The 27,788-nt window shown below is 36.1% G+C and overlaps 1 protein-coding gene across 1 annotated transcript in view; it reads right to left on the bottom strand.

Moving 5' to 3' along the window:
- Positions 1-22,837, bottom strand: part of LOC121876144 (E3 ubiquitin-protein ligase UBR2-like) — an 85,971-nt gene extending 63,134 nt beyond the window's left edge. Inside the window, 13 exon segments of the mRNA XM_042381081.1 lie at positions 770-1,046; positions 1,762-1,916; positions 2,063-2,238; positions 3,735-3,930; positions 5,526-5,657; positions 6,491-6,610; positions 10,496-10,678; positions 11,071-11,271; positions 11,704-11,851; positions 12,304-12,452; positions 14,229-14,339; positions 14,912-15,049; positions 22,777-22,837. Of these exon segments, the coding sequence (XP_042237015.1) occupies positions 770-1,046; positions 1,762-1,916; positions 2,063-2,238; positions 3,735-3,930; positions 5,526-5,657; positions 6,491-6,610; positions 10,496-10,678; positions 11,071-11,271; positions 11,704-11,851; positions 12,304-12,452; positions 14,229-14,339; positions 14,912-15,037 (1,974 nt within the window). The 5' untranslated portion in view covers positions 15,038-15,049; positions 22,777-22,837.
- Positions 22,838-27,788: the final 4,951 nt, after the last annotated feature.

The following is a 27,788-nucleotide window of genomic DNA, read 5'->3' on the forward strand; positions in this document are numbered from 1 at the left end:
TATATAAAGAAATATCAGCAATAAGTTGTGAAACTTATATGAAATCCAAAAGAAAAAACTATTTTACAACTTTTATGAGTAACAAAGAAGCTTAACATAAAGTCCAAGGGTGGAACATGAGCAAACTAAAAAGATGTCAATCTAATATGAATCGAGGAATTTATATTTTTTCTTAAAATGAGAAAAGGTGGTTGAGAAGGGTTCATGCAGGAATCACAATACTATTAATGCATTTGGACATCAGTAAAACTAGTATGAAAGTTTTAAATCGATAACAATGTTGGATTCTCAAGCAAATGTTACATTCCCACAAATGACACTCATCACCTTGACCTTGTAAGATCATACTTATTGACTACCACTCTACATGACAAAAGAACATCTTGTTAGATCAGACTGAATGATCACTAAAGTAAACAAACTCAACACCCTCTGAGATTGGCCTGAGTGAAAAGTCAGACTAAATGATCACCAGTGAGCATGGGAAAACAACACCCAGTTAAAGTGAGCTGAACATAATATCCAAGTTCAGGAGTGTCAAGGTTAGTAAAATAATTTACTATTACACGCATCATGCAAGACTGCACTGGTAACATACAACAAATATACAAGTGAAAGCTGAAACAAAACTATAAGCACTCTGTGTAGCTGATGTTTGAATGACAACTTTGGAGTTTGGATATGACACTTAAAGAGTCACTGTAATAGGACAACTCCTGTTTATCTGTTTACCCTCTAAAATAAACAACATATACTGTATCCACATTACCTGAGCAATCATAACTTGTGTTCTGAGCACAGGTTCCATCAACTCCTCTGGAGATGGCTTTCCCTTTACTAAGAATTCAGGAGAGTTGTAGTTAAGGCCATATTTATCTAGATGAAGTGTCAATCCAGCCACTAGACGAGAGAGTGGGAGATGGATTGATACTGGAGCCGAGGAGACGTCATACTCTATGCACGATACTGAATAATCCAGCAGCTCTCTCACATACCTTCTCCGTGTTGCCTCTGTACACAAGTTTCCGAGGTCCTTCATTAATGCCCTGAAAGTACATTGATGACACTTAGACCTTGCTTTTTAAATTCAGAACTTTATCTCCCACAGGAAAACTCAACAACCTTAAAAATATAAATAAATGTAAACTATATATATATATATAAACACACACAGCTGCCAATGAAAAGCAGTTGCAACTTTGGTTTGATACACAAAACATATATATATATATATATATATGGGTCTCATAACTCCACTCAGTGAACAAAATTAAATGCTATGGAAAGTTATGAATGAAAGTAGATGTTTAATTACAGATCCAGAAATTGGGCTACAGGTGCTTCATGGCCCTAGAGGCCTAGACCATGGTAAGGTAACACCCACTGAATATAAAGCACCTGAATTAAGTTCCCAATACTTCCCTGCTGGATTGGATGTTATATTCATTTTATTACTAAGTGTACAAGTTGAGAATATGAGCAAAATCTATATGGTGTAATTCTACTTATTGTCTTAAAACTTTCCTAACACTTTCTAAAATTGTCCTGCACCCTTTCTTCAAGTTTCTGTAACCCTTGATCAACTTCATACAAGAGTGGGAAGAGAGAAAACTACAGACAGAAAGGAAAAAAGTATTCTGTCCCAAGTGATAAGACATAATGAGAGAAAGGTAGTTCTTATTAATAAAGAAGAGAAAAAGAATTAGGAAATGAGGGAAAAATGGAAAGTTGTTGATTGAATCAAAAGTGAAAGCACCTTACCGATATGCTTTGATGAGCACAATGCGGTCTGATGCTGCCCACTCAATTACAAGGGGGATAACAGCAGCTAATTTGATGTGAAGGTTGAAGGCCGACTCCCACTCTGGTTCATACTCCATGTGTGTACCCACCTGTCGTACCATAGGATCCATGCCCTTCCAAGTGGAAAGGATAATAATTTCATTAGTTATGAGTGCAATTGAGAATTTAAGTAACACTATTCAATACATCCTTAAGCTAGAACATACAAAAATAATATTAAAGCACTGTGAATTACACACAAGACGATCACATTACATACCTGCATCATACCAAGGAGACGCAATAGGAGGGTGTACCCATGGAGGAACCCTCGACGGAGGCCATCTGTCCAAACTTCTGGTTTTACTCCTAACAAGTACTTGAGGTCATACAGAATATACTGGATGCGACGGAAAGCTGATGTGTTGGAGCTGCGGTGTTCCAAGGCTAACTTGTCTGTAATGAAGATAAAACACAAATGAATACCCAATAAAGCTTAAAGCTTATAAAAGAGTACATAACAAGACTTTATATAAGTCATCCAAGTCATTTGAAATTTGCTAAATTAATGCAACATACTAATGTAAGAACCATCCGAAACCTAGCTGTGCTTGTGAAATTTACAATAGTCATGTTTAGGTAGATAATGAGATACAATACTGTAGTTCATATCAATGTATACAGGTATAAGGAATCATTTAAATAATTAAAAAAAAATTTATTATGTAAATGTATTAAATGTAAATCCTAATTTAGAAATGTGATTGTTCTGACAGGGAGCTGTGCTCCATACTTTCTAAAACTCTAAGCCAAATAAATTTGTCTATCTGTCTGAATGTACTGTATAGAAATTCTCAAAGGGTTTGCATCTAAGAGCATCTTTAGTTGCTTATTACAAAATCAATGTACAGTCACTGATAAAAGTCATGTCGTCTCTTCTGCTGCTCCATGAACCCCGAGATTTTGATTCATGAATCCAAAGCATTTATGAACAGAATAATGCATCAATATCTACAGCTTTGGGTTCACAAGTCTGAATCTCAGGATTCACCGAGCAGCAGAAGAGGTGACAACTTTTGACCGACGGTAAGAGGTATACCTCGTTTAGCTTTAATTCACTTAATGTTAATTTGTTTTTAGCAATAAAAATTTTTGACACCTTTCTCCCCAATTTTAAGTAAAAATTCAGTTTAGCAATATATTGACTAGCTGAGAAGGGGACAAACTGGGGGTGAGGTGGCCTGTGAGATGACATGTTGCCATTGTTAAATGAAATGAAACTAGGAAAGCTGAGGAAAAATCATTAAAATACACAATTGTGGCTTAGAAACAAAGAAAATATAAAATAAAATTATAAGATAAGAACAATGAAGAGCTTGGGTTTGCATGTGTGGGAAGTGAATGTACATGTGGAGGTGCTGGGCTGTAACTGCGTCACGAGCCCAGCTGTGCTCCCTCCTCTGATGTGATGTGATGTGATGACACGCACGCACGCACACACACACACACGCACACACACACACGCACATGCACGCACGTGCGCACACACACACATCTCCATGTCCGCTAAGAAACTGCCCGGCTGAACTGCGCCACATTGCGCAGAAGATAGTTTGACTGTGGAAAGAGCTATTATTTTTTACCAAAAATATATGGCATGGCATTTTAGGATATACTGTACTAAGTATCACTACCATAGATAGAATCCTTGATAAACAGAGCATATAAATGTATAAATAAGATTAATGCAACTAATATACAGTACTGTATTCTAAACACAAGCCGAGTAATTCTGTAAGACTTGTTAACTATTTCAGTATTTGTACAAAATATTTGTTTCTTTTTGTCTTGCAGCTTCCATAAATAGATTTATTTAGACTTGCATACTATATTGTCACAATGGTTCATATATATTTTTCTGATCTGTCACGAAAGCAGAAAATAACACTCACTATCTTTAAGTTTCATGTCACACTCTGACAAAAAGGTGTTGAGGAGTCGCGCCAGCACGTCCTCCTCTGACACTAGCATATGAGCAATGGTAGGCATAGTAAACAGCTGCACACCCAACGAGGCAACGGACACTGCATGGTCGTGATCGTCCAGGATGAAATCTTTCATCATCTTGCTGTAGTGTTTGGTAAAAGTCTAAAGAAAGAAGAAAAAAAATCTGAGCAACTACCATTTTTAATATAAAATAAATTTCATATTTCCTACAAAATCTGAACACACTAAAATTAAATTAATTATCAGAAAATGCCAAAAGATGAAGCAAATTCACTAGGATGAGTCAATATTAAAAAAAAGTACAGTACTATGTAGTATACATGTACTGTAATACAAAACAAAAAAAATATAGAGGCACAACAACTCTCATACTGTTGAGTTGGTGTATTAACCGAGATCAGTAGAATAGTTAATCAAATTCGTAACCATCAGCCCAATTGTAAACCCAGCACACACAGTAAAAACATATCTAGCCACACTGTGTGAAACAAATGACACTACGGATAATGGATACTGAGATATGCCTGTTGGTCCTGTCCCACATTGGTAGCCATCGTCCGTGGTGTCATTTGTTTCACAGTGTGCATAAATATGTTTTTACTGTGTGTATATCTACAAAACAATCCACAAGTGATTCACACCAGCTGATACACGAGTGACTCACACCAAGCTTTTTCTAGCACGACCCCATCCAGTGTTGTCAACTATCCAGTGCGACCCCAAATCATTTCACTGGCAGACCCCAGCGACCCCACCAACCCCATGACCTCTTTGCGACCCTACCTAATGAGCCTTCCGACCCCATTTGGGGTCGCGACCCCAGGTTTGCGAACCCCCGCACAAGTGACTCACACCAGCTGATCCACGAGTGACTCACACCAGCTGATCCACTAGTGACTCACACCAGCTGATCCACGAGTGACTTACACCAGCTGATCCACTAGTGGTTCATACTACTTGATCCATTTCTTGAGTACAATGATCTCACTATGATGATATGGCCAGAGTGTTATAATTTGGAATTGGATTAAACTGGATCAAATGCCTTCTTTTATTTTTAGCCCCCCCCCCTTTTTTCAATCATTTAAGTTGTCCTCCACTATAAGGCAGAATCACGAGCGAATACAAATGCTCTCTCCTCATTCACCATCACTCATGCAATTCTAATCACTATCATCATGATCAAGACCTCTGTGTGATGCTATGGTGATCCCCCTTCCAAAATACAGCCCTAAATGTACTGTATCAATACTCTTTTGCTCCTAAAATTAAGTATAGGTTCACATAAGGGGGAAAAATGTAGGTCATGTACACGAGCAAAATATAGCAATGAAACTACAATAGCATAACACTGATTTTCAAACTCAACCGAAAGGCCAATGATCTGTCACACCTATTCTTTGGCTACTGAAAAGGAACCAAAATGGTGATACTGTACTTTGTATGGATGGTCATGAATAACACAATATCCCCACTGTATATCTATGAGGGTTGTTGGTAAGCAGGATCATTCAATAAAAGAAAAACTAGTGACCGAATGATAAATGAATGAACATATACTTAGAGACACCAAAGATCAAGTTAATTATTACCTTGTTATCAGATATATAAAGAATTTATTCAAGGAACAGTCTGAAATATCCCATTTGTAAAAAAGTCAATTTGTTTGGTGACACTCAAAATAGAAGTCTTTATTTACATTGGAGAAGTAAAAAATGCCTACACTTGTAACTCACCCTGGCAAACATTTTCTTGCTTTCCTGATCCATGAGCATCCCAGAAATAAAGAGGCGGTGCCACTGTATACGAGCTGTCTTCCACATCTTGGTGTCTGTCCAGATGATGTTCTCCACGATGCTACCACCATCCTGACAACACAGAGGGACTTTATAAAGGCATAACCTACCACACACACACACAAACACACACACCTGGCAAAAGGAATATAAAGCAAAAACCCGAGTACTGGACTAATTAAGCCACAGCAATTTCATTAATCAGACAGAATTCACTATTCAAATATCCAAATCAGCAAAGAGGCACGGCTGTCCAAAACAGCCAGGATATTACACTCTCATAGATTAGCTTATTTAAGCTCATAATAAATTAGTTCAAGTAAAATTATCATACTTATGATAGTCTTTCACCAATTCAGATTTTTTTTAAGTGTTAATAGATGTAAGTAAGGTTCTAGATACTAGAGGTTTTCAGAGCCACAGAGAAGATTTTTTACGGTTCCCGAGTCCGACACATGTGTATGTAGCATGGATGTCCTTGTGCAGTGTGAGATAAAGTGTATGATGTGGATGTGTACAGTATACCATATACAGTTCTCGCGTACGGTTTAGGTTTTTATGATCAAATTTTTATGTAAAAAGTATGGGAACAAATTGTATGCATAGTATTTTTGAGGGGTTAAAATTCACTTGATAGGCTTCCCATAAAAGTACATCAATATGATGTTAAACAATATAGAATAATGAAAGAAATGTCAAAAAAAAAATAATATTCTAATTAAAAAATTTTGCTATGAATATATACTATAATAAGGTCCCGTTCGTGAGTGAGGTGTTCGTAACTCAAGAGAAATTTATTATAAAGTAAGATCTTGATTCCTTTTTTCACAATGGTCTTGGCTGCACACAAAATGCTTTTCATATTACTCACAATGATATCTCTACATAACCAGGTTCTGTCTTACCCTGTTCACAATGTCACTGAAGATAAGTCTGAAGGCTTGAGCCATCTCAAGAATGTTGTGAAGCCATGTTAGCAGCCTGGATGCAAACATCTGGTGGGCTATAATGTATGTCTGCATCACCTGAAACAAAAGTATCACATATATTCTTAATCATAAATATAAGCCTCTTCCTACTGTTGTGCAAGTTGGCCAAAATGAAGATTAAGACAGACTCGCCCATTATTTGTAGTCATTCATTCTCTCTATCTGTTGTAACATGTGTTTTGCTATGGTGTTCCACTTCCACAACTTGGTATACTATTATTTTCATCTGGATGCATCACTGTTGCCTCATACAACCCAATGTTACCCATAAGCTATACATCCATCCAAATATATCACTGGACACTGCACTTACCAGTCATTCTTACACTTGAGGGATTTTAATCACCCTCCCTGTTTATTGCTTCCACCTTAATCGTCCATCTCCTCTACAGTTTTCCACAGTTAAATAAACCGTTTATAGATTAAAACTAACACTTATTGAAGTTGTTACTAATCTGAACTGTATACAGTAAAGCCTTGAATAACGACATTAATGTGTCCTCCAATATTGCGGTGTAAGGTGAATCGTCTTATCGCGAATCATTAATTACCATGAAAATACAAAGCAATAATAATGAGATGCATTCCCAAGTGTGACCTTTTCATATCTTTTGTGTGGCTTTTTACCCTCTTTTCCCCCCCAAAACAATACAATTAATGAAAATTGCAAACTATATTCTTAAAATAATATTTCTTAATGCACCTTATACAATATAAATGAATAATAATATAGTCACACAAGAGGAGATGGGACGCTGTTGTTTTCATTTGTGTTTACAGCTGGGAGTCCGGGACGAGAAAATTAAGAAAATAAGACCCTGGTTGTAGCTGTAGTAAAACTAGTGTAAAAAAAAATAATATATATGTTTTAAGTAACATTATTTAATGTTAAAAGATGGAACAATAGAAGTAGCTAACCACTAATGGCAAAGAAAAAATAAAGAGATGGATTGGGAACGCCAACAAATACATACCGTATATACCCGTGTGTAGTTCGAGTTTTTAAGACCAAATTTTTAGGCAAAAAATTGGGGGTCGACCTCTACATGGGTAATAGTTTTGCTAGGTTGAATCCGTGCATGATGGAAAGGGCGAGGAGCATCTTTTAGCTTTAGACATGAAAAATATTTACCATTTACTGCCAGTAAACAATGGAAACATAAAATATGTACCAATTAGTAATGAAAAGCTGTGTAGTGCCTTCAGCAGATGAAGCTCACCAACTTACAATAGGCTAAATTACCTTACGTGCTTTCAGCAGTCTATGTTGAAGTTCTTAGCACAGGCTAACTTAACATATCATATACGGTATCACAGTACCCATTGATCTACAAAAAATACCGGTAATAAAAACCTTTTCGATATTTCACACTTAATAAGAATACCCGGTAATCCACCTCAACCTTATATTGTTTACAACGATGCACGACGCACCACCAGCTGTTGAGTATCAGCTAGACGGTACACGTGTTTTTCGAATCTTTTTCAGTTAAAAAAACTGTTACATCACAAGTATATTTTACCCTAACTGTGCCTGAATGAATACATTCTCGGAAATAAATAGTAGTTTTGCTGAAACGTGATGTAAAATAGGATAAAATACATGATGAAAACAAAAGACTTTACCTAACCTTCCGATGTTCAAGAGATGTTACTCGTTTTTTAATAGTTTTCGGTAAAAATACTGTTATATTACAATGATATTCTATTCATACTGTGCTGGATATAATACATTCACGGAAATGTTATATTTTTGCTAAAATGACGTACATATTACAGTGGAAAGTGGGATAAAACCCTGACGAAAACAATCAACTCCCTTTCTTTCGTTGCTCAAAAGATGTTACCGTAATCGCTTTTCGAATGGTTTTCAGTTAAAAAAACTGTTGTATTACAATAATATTCCCTCCTAATTGACTTGAATAAATACTTAAATGGAAAGATACAATATTTTTGCTGAAACTACCTGCATTTTAGTGTAAAGTGTTGTAATAATGGTAAACAATTTGCCTTCGGCACTCGGTGTTTCAGGCACGGCGACCCTCAGTTTATAGGACGTAGAGTGTGTTTAGTGAAGGTTTTGCTGTTCCATTACCCTCAAAAACTTGGGTCGACCTATAAATGAGGCATATCATAAATTAACGATTTCTTGGTCAAAAAATCAGGATCAACCTATAAACGAAGTAGAATTATAGACGAGTATATACGGTACGTGCGCATTTAAGGGTACCGCGTCATTTATATTTTTAAGAATATCTTGTATGTACAAAAGATTGTTGTCAGAGTTTACACCCATAATGTCAGTTATCCACCTGAAACTGAAGAAAATAAGACCCTGGTTGTTGTTGTAGTAAAATTAATGTAAAAAATATGTATGTTTTAATTAATGTTATTTAATGTACAGTAGAAGTAACCACTGATATTAAAGAAAAAGTGAGACTGATAGTGGAACGCCAATGTATTCAGTACGTGCTCACTCAAGGAAACAGTCATTTATCTTAAGAATATGTACAAAAGATTCATTATTGTATATTACTGAGTATGTATTTGATTGAATTAATGTTTATATATGTGAAATGAACAATGCAATTCATTAGTAATACGTAGAATATTAAAACACACAAGAGACAAGACGGCACTGTTTTTGTGAGCAACGATGGTTCTACATAAACTGAAGTAAATAAGACCCTGGTTGTAGCTGTTAGTGAACTTAATTTTAAAAAATCGAATACCTGTATGTATGTTTTAAGTAATGTTATTTAATGTTAATAAATGGAACACTTGAAGTAGCTAACCACTAATGATAAAGAAATAAGGCGAGATGATTGGGAACTCCAACGTATGAACAGTAAGTGCATACATGTGAAAACATATCGTCATTTCTCTACATTTGAATATGAAAGCAACGCTTATTTACTGTTCATGTATGTTTTAAATAATATTTACGAATGTAAAACAAAAATTCTACTCACCAATGGTGGTAAAGTCAAAAACACAAGGTCAGCCAATGAATATTGTGCAAGTTTTTACTCTGGCTGAAGCTGTAGCTTTCCATAAAGCTGTTGCTGAAACTGTTACTGAACCTGAAGTTGATGTTGAAGCTGCTTATGATGCTGAATTTGATGGTTTAGGCCTTCGAATAATAAAGCTGTCGAAAGAACCTTGCACAGCTGCTTTCTTTTCTCATTATACATCTTTATGTAGAGGTCATTTGCGTTTATTTAAATTTTAATGCTTTGTTCTGTTAATGGATCCATTTCAGAAAATATGTTCATTGCCTGCTCCATAGAATACCCACAGACCTCTCACCTTTTTCATGTCGTTTTAACACATCTAGTTTCTCGGCTAAGCTTATACACTTTCTATTAGCTTTTGAACCAACACTACCATCACTTGCTTATGTTGAATAGGGATGCAAAAATGCTGTAAGAAACCTGAGAAAGTTTTTCCCCTGTTCCTGTTCCAGATGCGTGAAAACAAAAGGCTCGCCAAGCTCCGACTGTTGTTTACCACTCATTAGCCATGCAGCTTCTTTGCACAAGGCACTCTTCATTTTTTTTTTCAGTAATTTATTTTTTTTATATAATACATATCGGGATTTAGTTATTACGTATATGAAAATGTAATTTTATTTTATTTTTATTATATTTTGGTCGTAAATACGAATGAAATAAGGACGTAAATTGAATTGGGTCCTAAATTAACTAGGGTTTTAAATATGAAAAGTTGTTGGTCGAACCGTTGTTATCGGAGGCTTTACTGTATTACTATCTTATTACGGAATACTTGTCACCCCAAGTTATATAAAATAAGTGGGAAAAAACAATTGTTCTGTATACTACAGACCCCAAGAGAATATTTTCCAACTTACAAGTTGTGGTATACAAGTGTCTCAGTGTACGGCATTAGGCTATTCCTCACCTGAACTTTAAGTGGTCGCCCTCCGCCCCTGGTTGTTTGTTTCTCCATGAGGTTTCTTGTCTGTGAACACTGTTGGAAGGAAGAACACTTCACAATGCACCGACCTTCCCTGTCTATGCTTGTTGCAAATGCCACAGCATCCTTCTGTGTACAATCAATGGCTCGCTCTAGCGTGGTGATGACCTGAAAATGAGTGTCTCCTTCTTAACACTGAAGGTAATCTTTCTGCTTCCAAATTTATAACACGAGTTACTACTGGAGAATATTAATTATAGTACCAAAGTACTGTATATCTGAAAATTCATTGTAACTGGACAACCTGAAAATTCATTGTAACTGGGCACTACCTGAAAATTCATTACTTTACTGGAATCTGCCCGAACTGCCATCCTGGTGTCTGTTACAGTTTGATTTTTTATAGATAAATGAAGCTAATCTATCAAATTTGTTACAAGCTATGATTACATAATGACAGCTTTCTAGGCTGCATAGTCACTTACAACCACTATAATCAGAAAATTCCTCAAAACCTCTGCCCAAGTCATTCTTGGTTAAAACTCACACCTTGTACTAACCTGGTCATAAGTATGTGTCTCATCATTGTAGAGCATAGTGACATAAGTATCTTTGATATCATAAAGGCTAGATAAATTGGTGGGTTCCCGGTCAGATTCACGAATTTCTAGGTCCTTAGGAATGGAAAAACCTTCTTCACATGTAAGTAGTTCCTTTGCATATGGCAATATACAATCAAATATTATGTGGATCCTCTCAGTCTGAAAAATAAGATAAAAACTCTAAGCACACGAATTACGATCACCTTCGGATCTAAATCATTTAATTCACACCATGAATATAAACTCTGTACTGTAGTTTGCCTTGTAGGTGACCTTACTGCAGTTTCTATACAAAATATTTACAAATTTTCATTTAGCTTGACAGTTTTCTGGACCATTACATACCAGACAATGCTTGAAAAAGAAATAAACTTTTTACACTTGCAAGCCCCATTGTGCTACTGATGCAGGGTGGCTAACAACAAGGGTTCTTTTCACAGTCCCACCTGTTAATCATTCTCTGTTACAGTACAGTGCCCTGCTATGGTAATTCCCTTCGGCAGCAAAGCCTTAAGTATTTTGATTTCAATTAAAATTATTTTTATATGACTTGCTTTAAATAGTTGTTTCAAATAACATTAATAAGCTTACCAAATCTGCTGGGATCTTTTCTAATGGGTTTTGTGATTGCTGTACCATTTGGCCCTTAACATGAATATCACAGAATACATCAGTTTTCCATGCCTCTCTGTCACCACAGTCACAATAGCCACCCCCAGATGAAGTGCTGATCTTGTACCTAAAAATGAATAACTCGTTATTATACTGAACAGTAGTTGAAAAATATGCATCTATAATCACGAAAGTACAAACAGACCTTCCTCTTTAATTGATCTTCCAGGCCCCTCTCTTTATCCACTGCAATTTATTCCCTGATTAACTGTATCTTTTGGATGACACATTCCAGAAATATTATTTACATAGGTATACAGATCACTCCTTATAAATCACCCCTTCTCTCTCTCTTCTTCCGCACACAAGCATATACAGTGCAGGACAGTATAAATCCTACAAATACTGTATGTACAAATTGCTTTTATTAACAATACTATAAATACAAAGCAAGAGATCATTATTGTCATCTATTAATTAACAATTCTGAAAATCTGACAAAATCTGTTCAGTCACTTATGTATTTAGACACTGCATACTGTACCTAAGAGATTCCACTGCCAAAAACTGTGTCCTCACCTGTGTTTACTGTGTGCAGAGTTCTTGAAACAATCAGCACACAAGACACACGTGGGATCCATGCCACAGTCTCGACAACCATAAGTTGGATCACCATTTTTAAAAACTCGACCACATAGAGATGGGGGGTTGTCTAACTGTTTAACCATCTGTTGGATATAACACAAGTTTAAGAAAAATCATGATTCCCACAACTAATGCATGAGTCACTGAACAAATATTCGATCAATTATTTTTTCCCACTAAGCCATAGGGTAACCACAGAATTAAGTCTAACAGAACCTGCTGTTTCCCTTCTACAAGAAAGACCATATTTTTTCCATTTAATTTACCTACGTCTTATATAACCTTGCATCACATATCAGTATTGCCTATCTACAAGAACTACAAGTGCACTGAAAAGATAAACTTCACAAATGAAATAAAACTCATACAGGAAATAATTCAATAATGTCTATCACTGTTTACTGTTTGACATATCTATAAAACTACTAGTGCAATACCTGTACTGTATCAAGCTTCTCAAAATGCCCAGTACAATATAAAACAATGATGGGATGGGTTAGGTGTGAATCCCTTTGGCACTAGGTAAAACACAAATTAAAATGTAGGGACATGGTTGAGAGGAACATCCAGAACATCAAGCTGAGAGCAGAAGAAAGTGACAAAACCCAAGTAGCTAACCCCCTAACTTTCAACAACAGCCAAAGGTCAAAACCCAGTGGGTATAAAACTTATTGAAAGTTACCAAACTGACAGAGACTAACAAATTGTTCCCATTTAAACTTCTACCACAATGATCCTAAATTTCAGTCACCAATTTTTTTTAAGTCACATCTCAATTTCATCATAAAAAATCATAAACTTCTGAATTACAGGGTATTTAATTTTTTTTTTAATTTGAACCCCATAAAACATGAATAAGCTTGGTTAATGAGTGGCTACACATAAGCTTCTTCTCAACATCTATATACATACAGTTATCCGTTAAATGAAGGGTTTCACTTCTCAAGTACTCTAGATATAACGGGATCTTATCTCCATATAATCAGATAGATGGGAGTGTTACATCTAACAGACACTTGACGCAATAGACTTTCCTATCCACATAGTCCATTAAATAGAGGTTACACTGTATGTTGTATAATCATTTGAAATACTAATATGAGATATATATAATGTAATAGAGTATCAGGTAAAGGCTGAAACCAAGAGTGATGCAACACAGCTACAGATAGCAAACAAATTAAAACAAGCGGATATTCCCTTATTGACACACACACACACACTTGACTCATATCCCCAACTGGCATCCAACATAGAGCAAAACCGAAACTTCCACACTGATTCAAGGCACATCTTATCAATTCACTGTGCATATTAAGTTAAGTTGACAGGTTTTCATGTTTATATATACTGTATTGTACAAGAATAAAAACAATTGTTACACTGTCAAGAATTAATCCCATCAAGCTGTTTCTTTTTGTCTGTTCAACTCTTTTGTTATTTAAGTCATATTTTCATTTCCAATAATGCATATACATGTAAGGTACAGTGAAACCTCAATTTAATGGACTACGTATATAGATGGAAAATCCATTATATCAAGGGTCTGTTTGATGTGACAACCCCATCTAATCGATTACATGGAGCCAAGAATCCATTACATCAAGGGTACATTAGATGCGACGCCTCCCATTTAGCAGATTATGCAGAGAGGGAAGTCTGTTATATGGAGGTTTCATTGCACAGTAACTGCATGATGATTCTGAAATACAGTATTTAAAAATCTTAGGTGATAAGAGTGACAAATTAAAGTTTTTGACTGAATATATTGTAACTTAACAACTTACCAGATATGATTATGTGCTCTATATTCAGTTATACAGCAAACATTACCCTAAATTCCAGAAAAAAATATTCACCTGGTACACCTGGGCTGGGTCACCACCACACATGAATCTCTCCAGAGGGTCAAACAGCATTTTTTGGGCCAATTCCTCATCGAATGTTATCCTTAGACAATTACAGTTTGGCTGTAAGGAAGATTACAAGTCAAAGTTACCCAGAGGCAATAACAGTAAGTTTGCAGGGAAGCTTTCATGTTAAAATATTCTTAGACAATTACAGTACAGTTTGGCTGCAAGGAAGATCAGTGTTCAAGCTTTCCTAAGACTGGCTCTAAAGCAGAAATATGAATATTTCTATCACTTTTAATACCATACAATATCAAAATGGTAAAACTTATGAACAGTACACTAAAAATAATGTATGCACCTCAGTTCTAAGTGTCTACTTCAACCTTAGTGATGTACAGTAGTCAGAATTTACCACACAGCAGGATATTACTTCACAAACCCAAGAGTGAGCTAGAGCACATCCTGTATTGTGTACTGTACAATCCAAAACATGTGGGCAGACCTTCACACAGTCATGTAAATAGTACAAGGTAAAAAATAAAATAAATTAAAATATACTACAGCATATGTCTTGATAAACTACAGAATATTCATAACTTAAATCCTAATCATCTGCATCTAAAGTTTATTCATCAAAGAGTACTGATTAAATGTCTTTATTTAGAGATCCACCACGACTAAAAACCTACCTGTGGAGAGTATATTTCCGGGACTTTGATACGCCAATATTCTCTCACGTTGAGGGCCGAGAAACGACCCTCCTTGTGAAGCGCGTCCCATCGCTCAACCAATTCAACAACTGTAGGATCCATCATGTCATGATCAGCCTGCAAGAAAATTTTTTTAAATAAATATTAAACAATATCTACAATATTCCTAAGAATTATTTAGTCTTGGTACTGTACAGCTTACTCCAAAACTTTTGTCAACAGGGACACAGATCAACACACCAAATCAAATGCTGTACTGTATCTGTGTGGTACAATACACTCGGGGTCAAATGTTCGCCCCCGCCTAAAATGAAGTAGCATCAACCCTAAATGAGATGAAACAGTCAGAGCAAGTCAGTTTGGAGACTCATTCCTGTAACTCAGTTTCACCACAGGGAGCAAACTTTTGTCCCTGACTGTACATACAGTACTCCACTAATATCAGGTGGAACTCTTTGAGTCGGTAAAACTGAAGTTGGATCACCTGAAGACTAGGCACCTGATAATTTAACACCCTAATGCGAATCTACAACCCCGTAGCATTAAGGTATTTAATCATCAGATGAACTAAGTGAGGCAACCAATCTTCAGGTGATCCACTGTTTTCATAAACTTGTGATTAGACAAACAAATACCCCAACTCCTATAGCTACTATAATCTTCTGCTCAATCTTGGGAGACTAAAATATAACAAAACTAAGAGTAGATTTTATTACTAACCCAATACATAGAGTACAGTACTATATAAGCTTTACGAGCCCAATACTGTACAGTAAAATCTCCTATAACGAGAATTTCATAGTGGGGGTTATAACACGCTGAATGTACTGTATTAGGGAACACATTTTCTAGAATGCAGATGTGGCGTATGCGATTTGGATATAAGGCAATTGAGTAAACAGAACTACATTATGTCACTCAAGTAGAAATACTGTATGCAGTTACACGGTCACCTTGGTGTAACATCACATAACGTGCTGTGCCATCCCAAAGTCTTTGTTCATCTTCCATAAGTATCCAAACATCTGTTATTGATGAATGTGCTGTAACTCTGGCACAAGTTACTGTACAGTGTCAACTTTATTGCTTTTAACTATAATGTGGGGCAAGGGTGTGAAGCATTCTGGTCGTGGTGGAAGTGTAGCAAAATAAAGAAAAGCTATAACTTGAACAAAAATTAGATGTGATAAAGCTGTATGAACCCTCACCTCCGTTGTCAGATTTACTCCACCTCCTCCTCCACCACTCGTCTCAAACAACCATCTTCTCTTGTCGTGAGTGTTAAAACATTCTTATAAGTTTATTTACATTTCTTGTAGTCATAAAATTTTTATTTAAAAAGGTTATATCATTAAAACTGTTAAAAGAGTCACACTCCCGTATTATTTCATCATGTTTGTTCTGGACCCTCCTTCACGGCTCCATTTTTCTATCGCGTAGCAGCTACACTAACACACTGTAACAAGTCGCTTTCCCCTCTTGTCATTTTTATTCTATTAATGAATGATATTATCAAACTAGATCACAGTTATTATAAAAGAACACTTAAAACTAACAATAATATGAAAGTGAAAGTGCATCCTATTTCAGTAATGTTGGTGTTCTCGAACCTACTACCTCATAACCCTTAATTCCCAGTGAATCAATGGTCACCACAATGCAATTTTTCTATAACTCGTGTTTTTCAGGAATGCAACAACATAATGTGTTATAGGAGAACTGACTGTACATAATATTTGAGCCTTATAGCTATACAAGCTTTATGAGCCTAATACTGTTGCTAGAAATTTTATGAGCCTAATACATGTGCTTTACAAGTTCATGTAAACACACTGAGGTGTATCAGTCAAGGATTGATAATGCCTGATAGCAATACAGGTATTAGGTCAAATTCCCCACTCTCAATATTACTTACTGGACCCACTTTAACAACACACTTGGGTCAAGGGTATGAGTGGGAGAGGGCTCATGATGATCCAGGGAAGGGGTCCTGGGGTAAGAGAGGGTGGGGTGGTCTTGTTGGTTGAGACGATACAGATGTAACAGCTAAGTTCATGGTCATTATTTAGGAGAACAAGGTACAGTTGTTATACACCTAGTTTATAATTGCTATGATTATACAAAGTGGCAATGATCATTAATATACAATATGTATTCTTTCATTAAACTGATATTAAGAAGTAATACAATAAACTCAGCTCTCAAAAAATTTTAAATCATCGTGAGTATGACAAATGCAAGATTGACAAATTCAGGAATTCACATCAACATGATTGCCAAACCAACCTTATATTCCTAAAGCAAATGACCCAAACTTAACAATCACATGCTCGTATTTTTTAAGTTTGATATCTGTTTGAAAAATTTATTTTTGAAGCCCTCTAAAGGTATTTTTTTTAGATTAATAATTTTATAAGGAATACAGTGGATTTATCTGTGAGATTCAGGTGGATATCATGATCTCAATATTTCATGGTTACAGGTGGCAATACACAAGCATCACACCAAGTCAGTGTGAAAGTCAAGAAAAACTAACTCTCACACAAGGTATCACAACAGATCAATGCCTAAAAGGATTGATATCGTACACACACTCATCAATGTCCTCGCAGCTAATGTTCAATATTATCTTTGGCAACTTATAATGGTGATCATCACAGCAAGGGAGAAAGAAAGAAACAAACACACATGCGCACACACACACACATATATGGTAAATAATTTATAGTAATAAGCAGTTAAGGCAGAAAGTTAATATCATCACATTATCAATACAGGTATTTAAAATCAGAACATTTCAGCAGTTTCTACTGAGGTCCAGTTTTTCCCCCAGATAATACAGGGTGGTTGTCACCTTCAGTGAGCTTGAAAGTGAAGGTGCAACAGAGAAACTCACGCACAAGGTACTGTATTGTAACAAACTGTCAAGGCACAAAGTATTACTGTATCACATATTCATTAGTTATTACCAACACACCTTAGCATGTTCTACACCACAGGTATTTTACTTTTATCTTGGCCAATACCTAATAAATTTCATGAAGATTAAAGAGCCCCAGCTTATTTCACCCAACAATTAAACACCCTAATACTGAACTAACCTAACCAAATCTTATTTAACCTGATCTCCCCATTTAATGTAAGGGTGTTTAATCATTATACTGTACTGTATACTATAGTTAGGTGAAATAAGTGGGGGTTTCCTAATCTTCAAGAGATCCCATTTTACAGTAAGCATCATGGCCTGAATGTGAAAATGAAACTCTCACAGTGATCATGACACTAATTTGCATTGTATTGTTTGGTTGAAGTGTGAATGAAGTCTTGTGTGATTAAGTAACTACCGTGAGAGTTTAATGTACAGTATGTCAAAATTTGATCTAAAATCTAGGGGTACAGTACAGCATAATGTACCCAATCCACTTCATAAATCACACACAAACAAAGATAGGGTACCCTATTATTAATCTGCCTTCAAGTGTTTATGACAATATTTCTTAAAAACTTTCTAAAGCTGTTCAGAGGGTTAAGATTTGGAAAAGGTCTACAATGGAAATTTATATTGACATTCATACTGTATAGGGAGATACAGTAAAAATGAAATAAACCATATTACCGGTATTAAATTTCCATTGCAAAATTATAATTTTTTGGAGGTGTTTACTGCACATCTTACTCACATTATTTTGTGCCACCAATCATCGTTGCTCTCAGTGTCACATGATACTCCTGCGCATACTCAAGTATTGAACATTTTTTGGCAAATCACAAGACAGATCCTCTGTGCAACAGATGTTCTTCGCCAGCTTGGCAAACCATTCATAGTCTTTGAAAATGAAGCTGCTGCTGCTATCGACATTTTTAAAGCTTATGGTATTCTGTCAACTTCTGTAAAGTGTGGTTCAAACTGTCACTATTGTCAAGATAAGATCCTTTGGTTTTGTACTAAAAAATGGAAACTTGCCAAGACAAAGAAATCTCACTGTGGCTTCTGCATTTAATACTGATTGAACAATGTACCTACAAGTAGCATCATTTAGTTCTACTATTGCATGCGGTCTACAAAGATATCTTTATTCTGACCTAACTTCTAATCTAACCTAACGTAATCTAACCTAACCTTGCCTGACCTAACCTAAATATTTTGTAGATCGCAAGCAATAGTAGCACCCATCATTTTATCCTCCAGGACCTGATATTATGCTAAGGTTTGGTTAGGTTATGTCAGATTCAATTAAAACACCACAAAATACAATAGAAAAAACCTATTCTTGTTGGTACTGTAGATTTTGTGGTAGACCTTTTCTGAGTCTTTACCCAGCACTGGAGGGGAAGTGGTGATGTTGAAAAAAATTGATATACTGTATTTACAATTTCTTGTGTTGAAAGAGTACATGCACTGTGTATAATACAGCACAATAGTGGACAGCAAAGCTTGCTACAATTCCTAATAAGGGAAGTTAAGGAGACATGCTAGTGTTGCTTCATTTTCAGACATTTGTTTATGGAGTCTTTATGAATAGTGTACAATTTAGGGGCACATTCTTAATGAATGCAAGGCATACACTGCATGCTTAGTAGAAAGCAAAATATATATTAAAATAGTATCTTCAATAATACAAATTTAATTTTAGAGTCTTCACAGTTTTTACTCAGGAAAGTCGAGGAGACTCAGTGTCCCTCAATGCATACAGAAGGATAAGTCGCATGGTGATATTATATACTGTACTGTATTACCTAAGAGTTGTTGTACCATAAGTGTGGCTATTTAATAAGGTTTTTGTAAATGTAATGGGTACAAATGCATGCACTTCGAAAACTGCATTCACTTGTCAGGCGGCTCTCCGTCAGCCGGACAAAACTGGTCCACACTATTATTTTTAATATTTCTAAATAACCCTACTGTCCACTTTCAGTTATAGTGTTTTCACTTGGGAAAGTAATTAAGTTTTTTGTTTTACTTGAAATAATAATCGGTTCAAATAAATATATTTGCTAATTACCTAAATGTTCAGAAATAAGATCATTGGCAACTATACAGAGGGCCAGCATTGTGCATGATGCCTAGTCATTTTTCTTTTAACTACAGTACTTTATTTGTAAATTACTGTACATCACACATGAAGCTCAATATTCCTTTGCTGTAAGTATTTTTGCTGAATTTCAATAAGTAAATATTTCTTGACTGCAAAATGATTTGAGGTAAGATACAGTAGTTTAATTTTAGTATAGTTTCTTTGGTGTTTATAAAAGAGAGAAAGGCCATATCCTACTTGATTTGATAACTGATATACTGTATGTGGGTGTTCTGCATGCCTCATCAGTGCAACCATGGTATGTCACTCATACAATTACTGTATTTGCTACAATATTGCTGAGAGAATTTATATTTATATGAAAGAAAAGAAAATGCTATGGTAGGATAATTTAATGAAACAAAGCATAAGAGTTCCTATGAACTACCATCACCTAGTTAACATGGAACTATCAAGGAGATTGGAGCTTCACAATTAATGATGCTGGAAGACCTAACCAATTCAAACTTAAACCAATGATCTCGGATTTCTTTGGTTACATTAAGTAAGTTTGGTTTGATTATTGTCTGCCATTTCTTAATGGGTATAGGATCACACTACCCTCAGCATTCAGTAGATAGCAAATCACCGACGCTTTGGAATAATTTATACATGTAGCTGTACTTATTTCTCAAAGTATATTTTGTACTACCATATTTTTTTCCTTTCTCCCCTAACCGAAAATAAATTTTTTAGCTAAATTAAAAAAAATATATATTATTTTCCAATGGACATTATCAGGAAATACAGTGGTCTTCATCTTCTTAATCTTTAGCCTTAATAACAGTAGATGGAAGGTGTTCTAGCTATCCACAGCTTGATATTTTCAGTGTTTTGTAATTAATTATTCCTGAAGACAACGCTATACAGTATACGGTAGTGTATCATTTCCCAACCCTGTTCAATGTTCCTATTATAAAATATAACAGACAGTAGTATGTCTTGGGCATCTGCATTTTCCCCAGTCAAATTAATACAAGAATAATGGCTTCATTGTGTTTGGTGTGAAAGTTTTGGACCTGGATGAAGAGTCCTCGAGTAAATAATGCTGGATGGAAAGCTGCTGTAAGGACTCTCGGAATTGTGCATGAAGGAGTATTTGTATGGTATACCATTCCATAGTATATCCTACATTATAAAAGGGAAAATTACACAGAAACTCAGGTAGCATATTTCTAAATTGATCAATTGATTACACTATATATATATATATATATATATATATATATATATATATATATATATATATATATATATATATATATATATATATATATATATATATATATATATATATATATATATATATATATATAGTATACACTAGATGCAAAATCAAGTAGAGCTTCAATTTCTTCTTAATTGAATGTACTGTTAGTGGGTCTAGTCTTAGAACTACAAGAAAAATACTGACATAAAGGCTGTGGCCTCCACTCCTTAAGTTAACTTGAAACATCACGACACTATTTGATTTTAGCAAGTACTTTTACGTTACTTTTATCCTCTTTACCACTGATCGGCTCATTAGCCGCTTGGGCGATCGGTCACGTCTTTGTTACACACTGTTGGCAAGTACTGGGCATGCACCGGCTCCTGAATGTACCTGAACCTGCTCCAGTGTTGGTCAAGTCTTGTCTTGAAAGAGCTCACACTCGGTGTCGTCACAACACTTTCAGGTAGATTGTTCCAAGAGTTTACAACTCTCACTCCGAAAAAGTTTGCCCTCACAGTTTTCTGGACTTGCTGCTTCTTCAATCTTGAGCTGTGACCCCTTGTGGGGCGAGCGTCCGCCAGCTCCAAGTAAGGACACTCAACTGAGTAGTGCCCCCTGAGATGCTTATACACCTCAATTAGGTTGTCCCTTGCCCGTCTGTAGTATAAGCTGGGCAAGTTCAGGCGCTCCAATCTCTCAGGGTAGCTGAGGTGCCTTAGTGCAGGCACCAGTCTGGTGGCCCTACTTTGAACATTTTCAACCAACTGACTCATTTGTTCCACCTGATATCTGATACAATATTGTTAATTGATGGTTCATTTCACTGCCCTTGGGGTCGTACTAGATAGGCGATAGCATTAACGGTGGATAGGCACTGGAAAATGCTTGAGAACCCAACTTAAGAAAGTGCTTTACCTCCTAACTACTTATATCAAAAGTATATATTTAGCTCACTTATTTAATGCTGGATTATACTAAAGGGTCTAATGTTTCAAGGACAAACAGCTTCAAGTGTTTATGAGAAATTTCCTTTTGCATGAAATCATACACCAAATGTTAAGTTAGATTGTAATTCACTTAAACCTGCAGTGCTCAATAACTCCACGCGTTAACTACTGATCATTTAAGTAAACAATCAAACTAGAATACGCCACAAACAGTTGTTGGTTAAGGGATTAACAGCTCTGTGTGTTATAATGGATTTTTTTTTTCACAAAATTAAAAACAAAAATGTTACATACTTACTGTCCTTCCCTTAAGACCTCCAGTGATTATTAACTCCCGAACTACACACACTACAAGTAGCTTAACTCACACAGAAATATGCCCAAATGGTTAATGTTGCTAGGATTCAGAATTCGATGTGTTGAAGTAGTTTATGGAATAATCTTACACAAAATTATAAACAAAAATATTACGCTACTCACTCTGCCTCCCCTGGATCTCCACAAATCTTTAACTCGTCAAAACGACAAATAGAACTAATTGCTCTTACAAGTGACTCAACTGACACTGAGATACGCCAATACTGGTACTACTGCGCAGCGAAAACTTACACTTTCAGTCCAACACTCAGACAGACAGTCACTTTCTCTGGTAACAGATGATAAAGCTACAAACCACCAGACGATCCACGCCAAGCCCGACCCTGACACATCAATTAATTCACCTGATTTCTACCAACAACTTGTGTATGTTGCGGCTGTATAAATAAAAATATTAAGAATAAGTGGATATTTAGAGTCAATTCATATTATAATGATCAAGTAAATGGATATTTTGTTAATAAAATTGAGTATGACAGAAATTTTATTCCGTTTTCTCTTTAGTCGCTGCTCCAGTAACCAATTGGAATGCAGGAAAATTGAAGCACAGCTTGTGATTCGCTACAGCTGATTGCAACTATTGTTGACACTATATTTCGTATAATTACAACAAAGGTATTGGTATTAGTTCACAAGGGATGACTTTTCGCCACAACTAGTTATTTTATGCTTATATTCAAGTAACTATTAAAAATAAACTGATTTTGTGTGAAAATGCGTTAAGATAACAGATTAAAAGATATTTTTAAATAAATATTGAAATGGAAAATTTTGTCCCGTTTTCCTTCCAGACAGGACAGACACTTCTCTCTGTGTTTGGTCACAGCTGATGGCAACTATTGTTCACAACACTGTACATTTGGTGAAATTACAACAAATCGTTCGTTCACAAAGGATGAGTGCAAGTGTGCAGTCGGTGATGACATGACTTACGATTTATGATATATGGCTAATCACATTATATTATTAATTAAGGCAACTTTTCATGAAAGCCGTAATACTTATGACTAATACTTATTACATATACCTAACTTCTTATCTCTTACGATTAAGCATATTATTTACGACTTATTTGGGATTTAGTAGTTACATGGAATTATTACTTAAAATTTAATTCTAATAACGCAACACTTTTTTTTATTCCTCGTGACATACAGGGTGTTCCATGACTGTCAATTCCCCATTGTTTATATTTTAAATAATTCCCAGTTGAAAATGTTTTAGGAACATGGGCAAAGACCATCTGAAGGTCTTTGACATGGGTCTGATTTTCAATAGTTACTTACAGAGTATTTGAAGTTCAAGAGCGATTGGTACACGATTGTTCAAAATGGCCGCCTTCGGCTTAAAGAAGAAATAATTACTTCGCCAAATAATGGAAGCTGCAAAACCCATACAGAACACCCCTGGCGTTCTTGGTAATGTTACTCATTCATTGTTATCACGAACTTGAATGTGTATCCAAACTGAATGCTAAATTATACATTGTGAAGATATAGTAAATGTGCATAGAGAGAGCTCAGGTATACAAATAATGTACAGTACATAGTGTAGGTATACAAAGTTGTAAGGTACTGTACATAGTGAAAATGCACAGTGTATATAGACAATGCAGGTACGATATATAATGAACTGTACATGCGCAATGCAGGTATATAAACAATGACAAACAGCTGTAAATCTTTTATCCATGTACAGTTAGGGTCAAAAGTTCGTGTGAAGCAGTTCGACCCCATACGAGATAAAACAGTACACCCGGACTAGACGACAGTTAGGTTATTTAAGCTATTTTTACTTTTTTACTTTTATCCTCTTCACCCCTGAACGGCTCGTTAGTCGCTTGGGCGATCGGTCACGTCTTTGTTAAGCACTGTTGGCAAGTACTGGGCATGCACCGGCTCCTGAATGTACCTGAACCGACTCCAGTGTTGGTCAAGTCTTGTCTTGAAAGAGCTCACACTCGGTGCCGTCACAAAACTTTCAGGTAGATTGTTCCAAGAGTTCACAGCTCTCACTCCGAAAAAGTTTGCCCTCGCAGTTTTTTGGACCTGCTACTTCTTCAATCTTGAGCTGTGACCCCTTGTGGGGCGAGCGTCCGCCAGCTTCAAGTAAGGACACAAGGAGACTCATTCCCGTGATACAGTTTCACTGCTTCGAACGTTAGACCCTGACTGTATACGGCTTATAGACAGCTGAAGCAATATTACTTTTACTTTTTACTTTTATCCTCTTCGCCACTGATCGGCTCGTTAGCCGCTTGGGCGATCGGTCACGTCTCTTTTCATTTATATTACTTGGATCTTAAAGAAAACTAACAAAAAAAAGAGTAAACAAATTATTGCACTATGTAGGAAAGAACCCATCTTGTAACCTGTGAAATACCTGGGGCTAACTCTTAATTCTTCTTTATTTGATGCATTACCCGTTGATATTATAGTAAATAAAGGTTAGGATAGAATACCCCAATAGAAATGCTACCGATAAATGCCTCTCAGCTGATGCCCGTGAGACCCTTTGCTTGCGCTCATACAACGTCACTTGGACTATTCCTGTGTTCAGGTATGTCTACACAAACTTCTCAGTTCGCTCTCAGATTTTGAAGGAGGGTGTTTTATTGCAAAGGAAGAGCTGCAGTCTATTTTTTGTCAGTTTCAATATCATACTGAACTAGCTATACTGCATTAGATAAAACTTCTGTCTCTTAATTTTTACTTCTTAATACTTGTAATGCGTAGTACTAATGAAGTCGTAGATACGTAGTAATGGAAATTAAAGATAAAGTGGCAAATTAAAGAAAAATCGGAAGATTTTGAAATAAAATTTAAATATTTTTTACTATTAAATTTCTAAAGCCATCTTTCATTGTGTGGTGTAGTACATATCAATTAACTTCATTATAAATTATTTGGAATAGTTATTAAACAAACATAGTGGATATTTTGCCTTGGCCGATTAAGTTCCTACTAACGCTATTTTACCGTGAGTGCGCTCTGATTGGTTAAGCACTTTCTGTTTAATATGATGGGGGTCTGCTCCCCCCCCCCCCGGCTAGGAAGTTAGGTAAGATTAGGCAGGTTTCTTTGGTTGGTTAGGTCAGGTTCTATTAGGTTCTAGTAAATGTCGCCCCTTTTATAATGATAAGAACATCTGTGGAAAACATGAACAAAATCAATTAACTCCTTCTGGTGGTAGTGGTGTTCTCAGACATTACCGCATTTTTAACCTTTTTGCAAGTTAGTCAAGGTTTTCAAATGCTTGTTTGATGTTCTTTTTAGTATTTTATCCTACATTTTCCCTCTACTGCCCACTTTGAACAACCAATATTGTTGGCAATGGGGAGGTCTTATCAGTTAAAATACTCTAAAAATATAAATTTGCGCCGGAAAAATGATAGAATATAGTTTTTCTATCTCCCTATATAAAAATAAATGTGAAATTCCATGTTCGACCTAAAACGAATCTTTAATTCTATTTTTGTCAATAGATTCCATGCACAACAGAAATACTCGTATGGTTATGTTTATAGCTTGTAGTGGATATCTCCCATACAACTACAACTGCCGTTTGTCGCAGACTAGCCGATCCCTTTTCGAGTTTCCCAGCCAACGCCTCGTGGTCTAAGGTCGGCTACTAGCGACGCCTGACAAAGCGAGGTCAGCCATCAAGCCACGCCTACCTCCGCTATATAAGACCTCACCTCGCCCTGACCTGCCTGCTTCTTCAAACCTACAGCCACGCAGCACGAAACACCTCCTCTGAGCAAGCTCCTCACCAACCAGCTCTCTCCTACTCCAGCTTCTAACCATGCTGCAACTTCCCAGCACCAAGCTGCACTGTACATCCAATACAATATATTTACAGAGAGCGCATTGTGAGTTTTCTTTCTCCAACCCATCCTGAGTGTGCATCTCGAAACCCCACAAGCTTACACAATGATCGACTCACGGCGAAATAAATGCCAAATGCCGCCAGAGTCACGGTCGAATATAATTCTCGCGCTGTTCGCCGGTAATGGACGATTAGTCAATTAGAGCGCAATCACGTTAAAATAGTGATAGTGGGAACTTAGCCTAAAAAATAACTTATTGGCTACTGTTACTGGTGAAAATTAAGACATTGTCGGAACGCATTCAGTCAGGGCCGGATTAAGCTTAATAAGGGCCTGAGGCACAGATCAACTTGGGTATATATATATATATATATATATATATATATATATATATATATATATATATATATATATATATATATATATATATAATAACAAAATATAGCAAAATATACCAAAATTTATCAATGATTTCATCAATATTAAGCTTCTGCAAAATAACACATTCAATGTTCATAAGAGACAGAAAATTGAGACGTTGCTAGGACATCGTTGAACGAAGATCATGTTTTATATGCTTCATCTTCGAGAATGTTTGGATTTGGGGGCCAGTGCCTCAAGTGCCTCATGGTTAATCCGGCACTGCATTCAGTTTTGTTTGTGCAGACAAATCTGAATAAAACTTCGAATGTTTCAGGCCTTAAGATTAGGTTGGAATTTGGTTAAATTTCGTAAGGATTGGTTAGGTTCCAAGTCCGTAGATTAGTTAGTCCTGAAGACGGATCACATGGAAAGTGACATTACGAATCTATGATAGTTATCCCTGTTATGATTTTAGGTTTTCTCTTATCGACGTTTTCTTCCAGAGTTTAAATTCGCAATGGTGACACTGCAACTTTCCTCGCTTTGTTGCTCATTTATTTATAAAAATACCACAAACCGAACTGTTTATATATGGCTGCCTGGATAATAGGACTTTCTATACAAACCATACTGATAGTTTTAGAGTTCCGACTTTGCAGACCGAGGTTTGTCTACACAAACTGTCAAGTCGGACCAAAAGATGGGCAAGTATAGCCAGCATTATATACACATTACCCAGTTCAACCTACTCGAATTAGATGATTTATGATGAAGTTAAGTGTTGCTGTAGGCCTAGTATTCAGTTTGGTAATTTTCCTCCGGAAACACATAATCAAAGGATCATGGTGGACTAGACAGATTCAAGCTAATAAGCCCTGATAATGCCCGAGATGAACAAAATACGGGTAACCAAGAATTGATCATTACCTGTGTTAATTAAAGAGCACTCTAAAAAAACCTAGAAGCGAAAAATATTAAATAGCCAAGCAGGAAAAACGGGCATATAAAATGACTAAGCACACACACACACACACACACACAAATATTCCCG

This window comes from Homarus americanus, unplaced genomic scaffold, assembly GCF_018991925.1.
Source record: "Homarus americanus isolate GMGI-L3 unplaced genomic scaffold, GMGI_Hamer_2.0 scaffold34921, whole genome shotgun sequence".
Taxonomy (NCBI): domain Eukaryota; kingdom Metazoa; phylum Arthropoda; class Malacostraca; order Decapoda; family Nephropidae; genus Homarus; species Homarus americanus.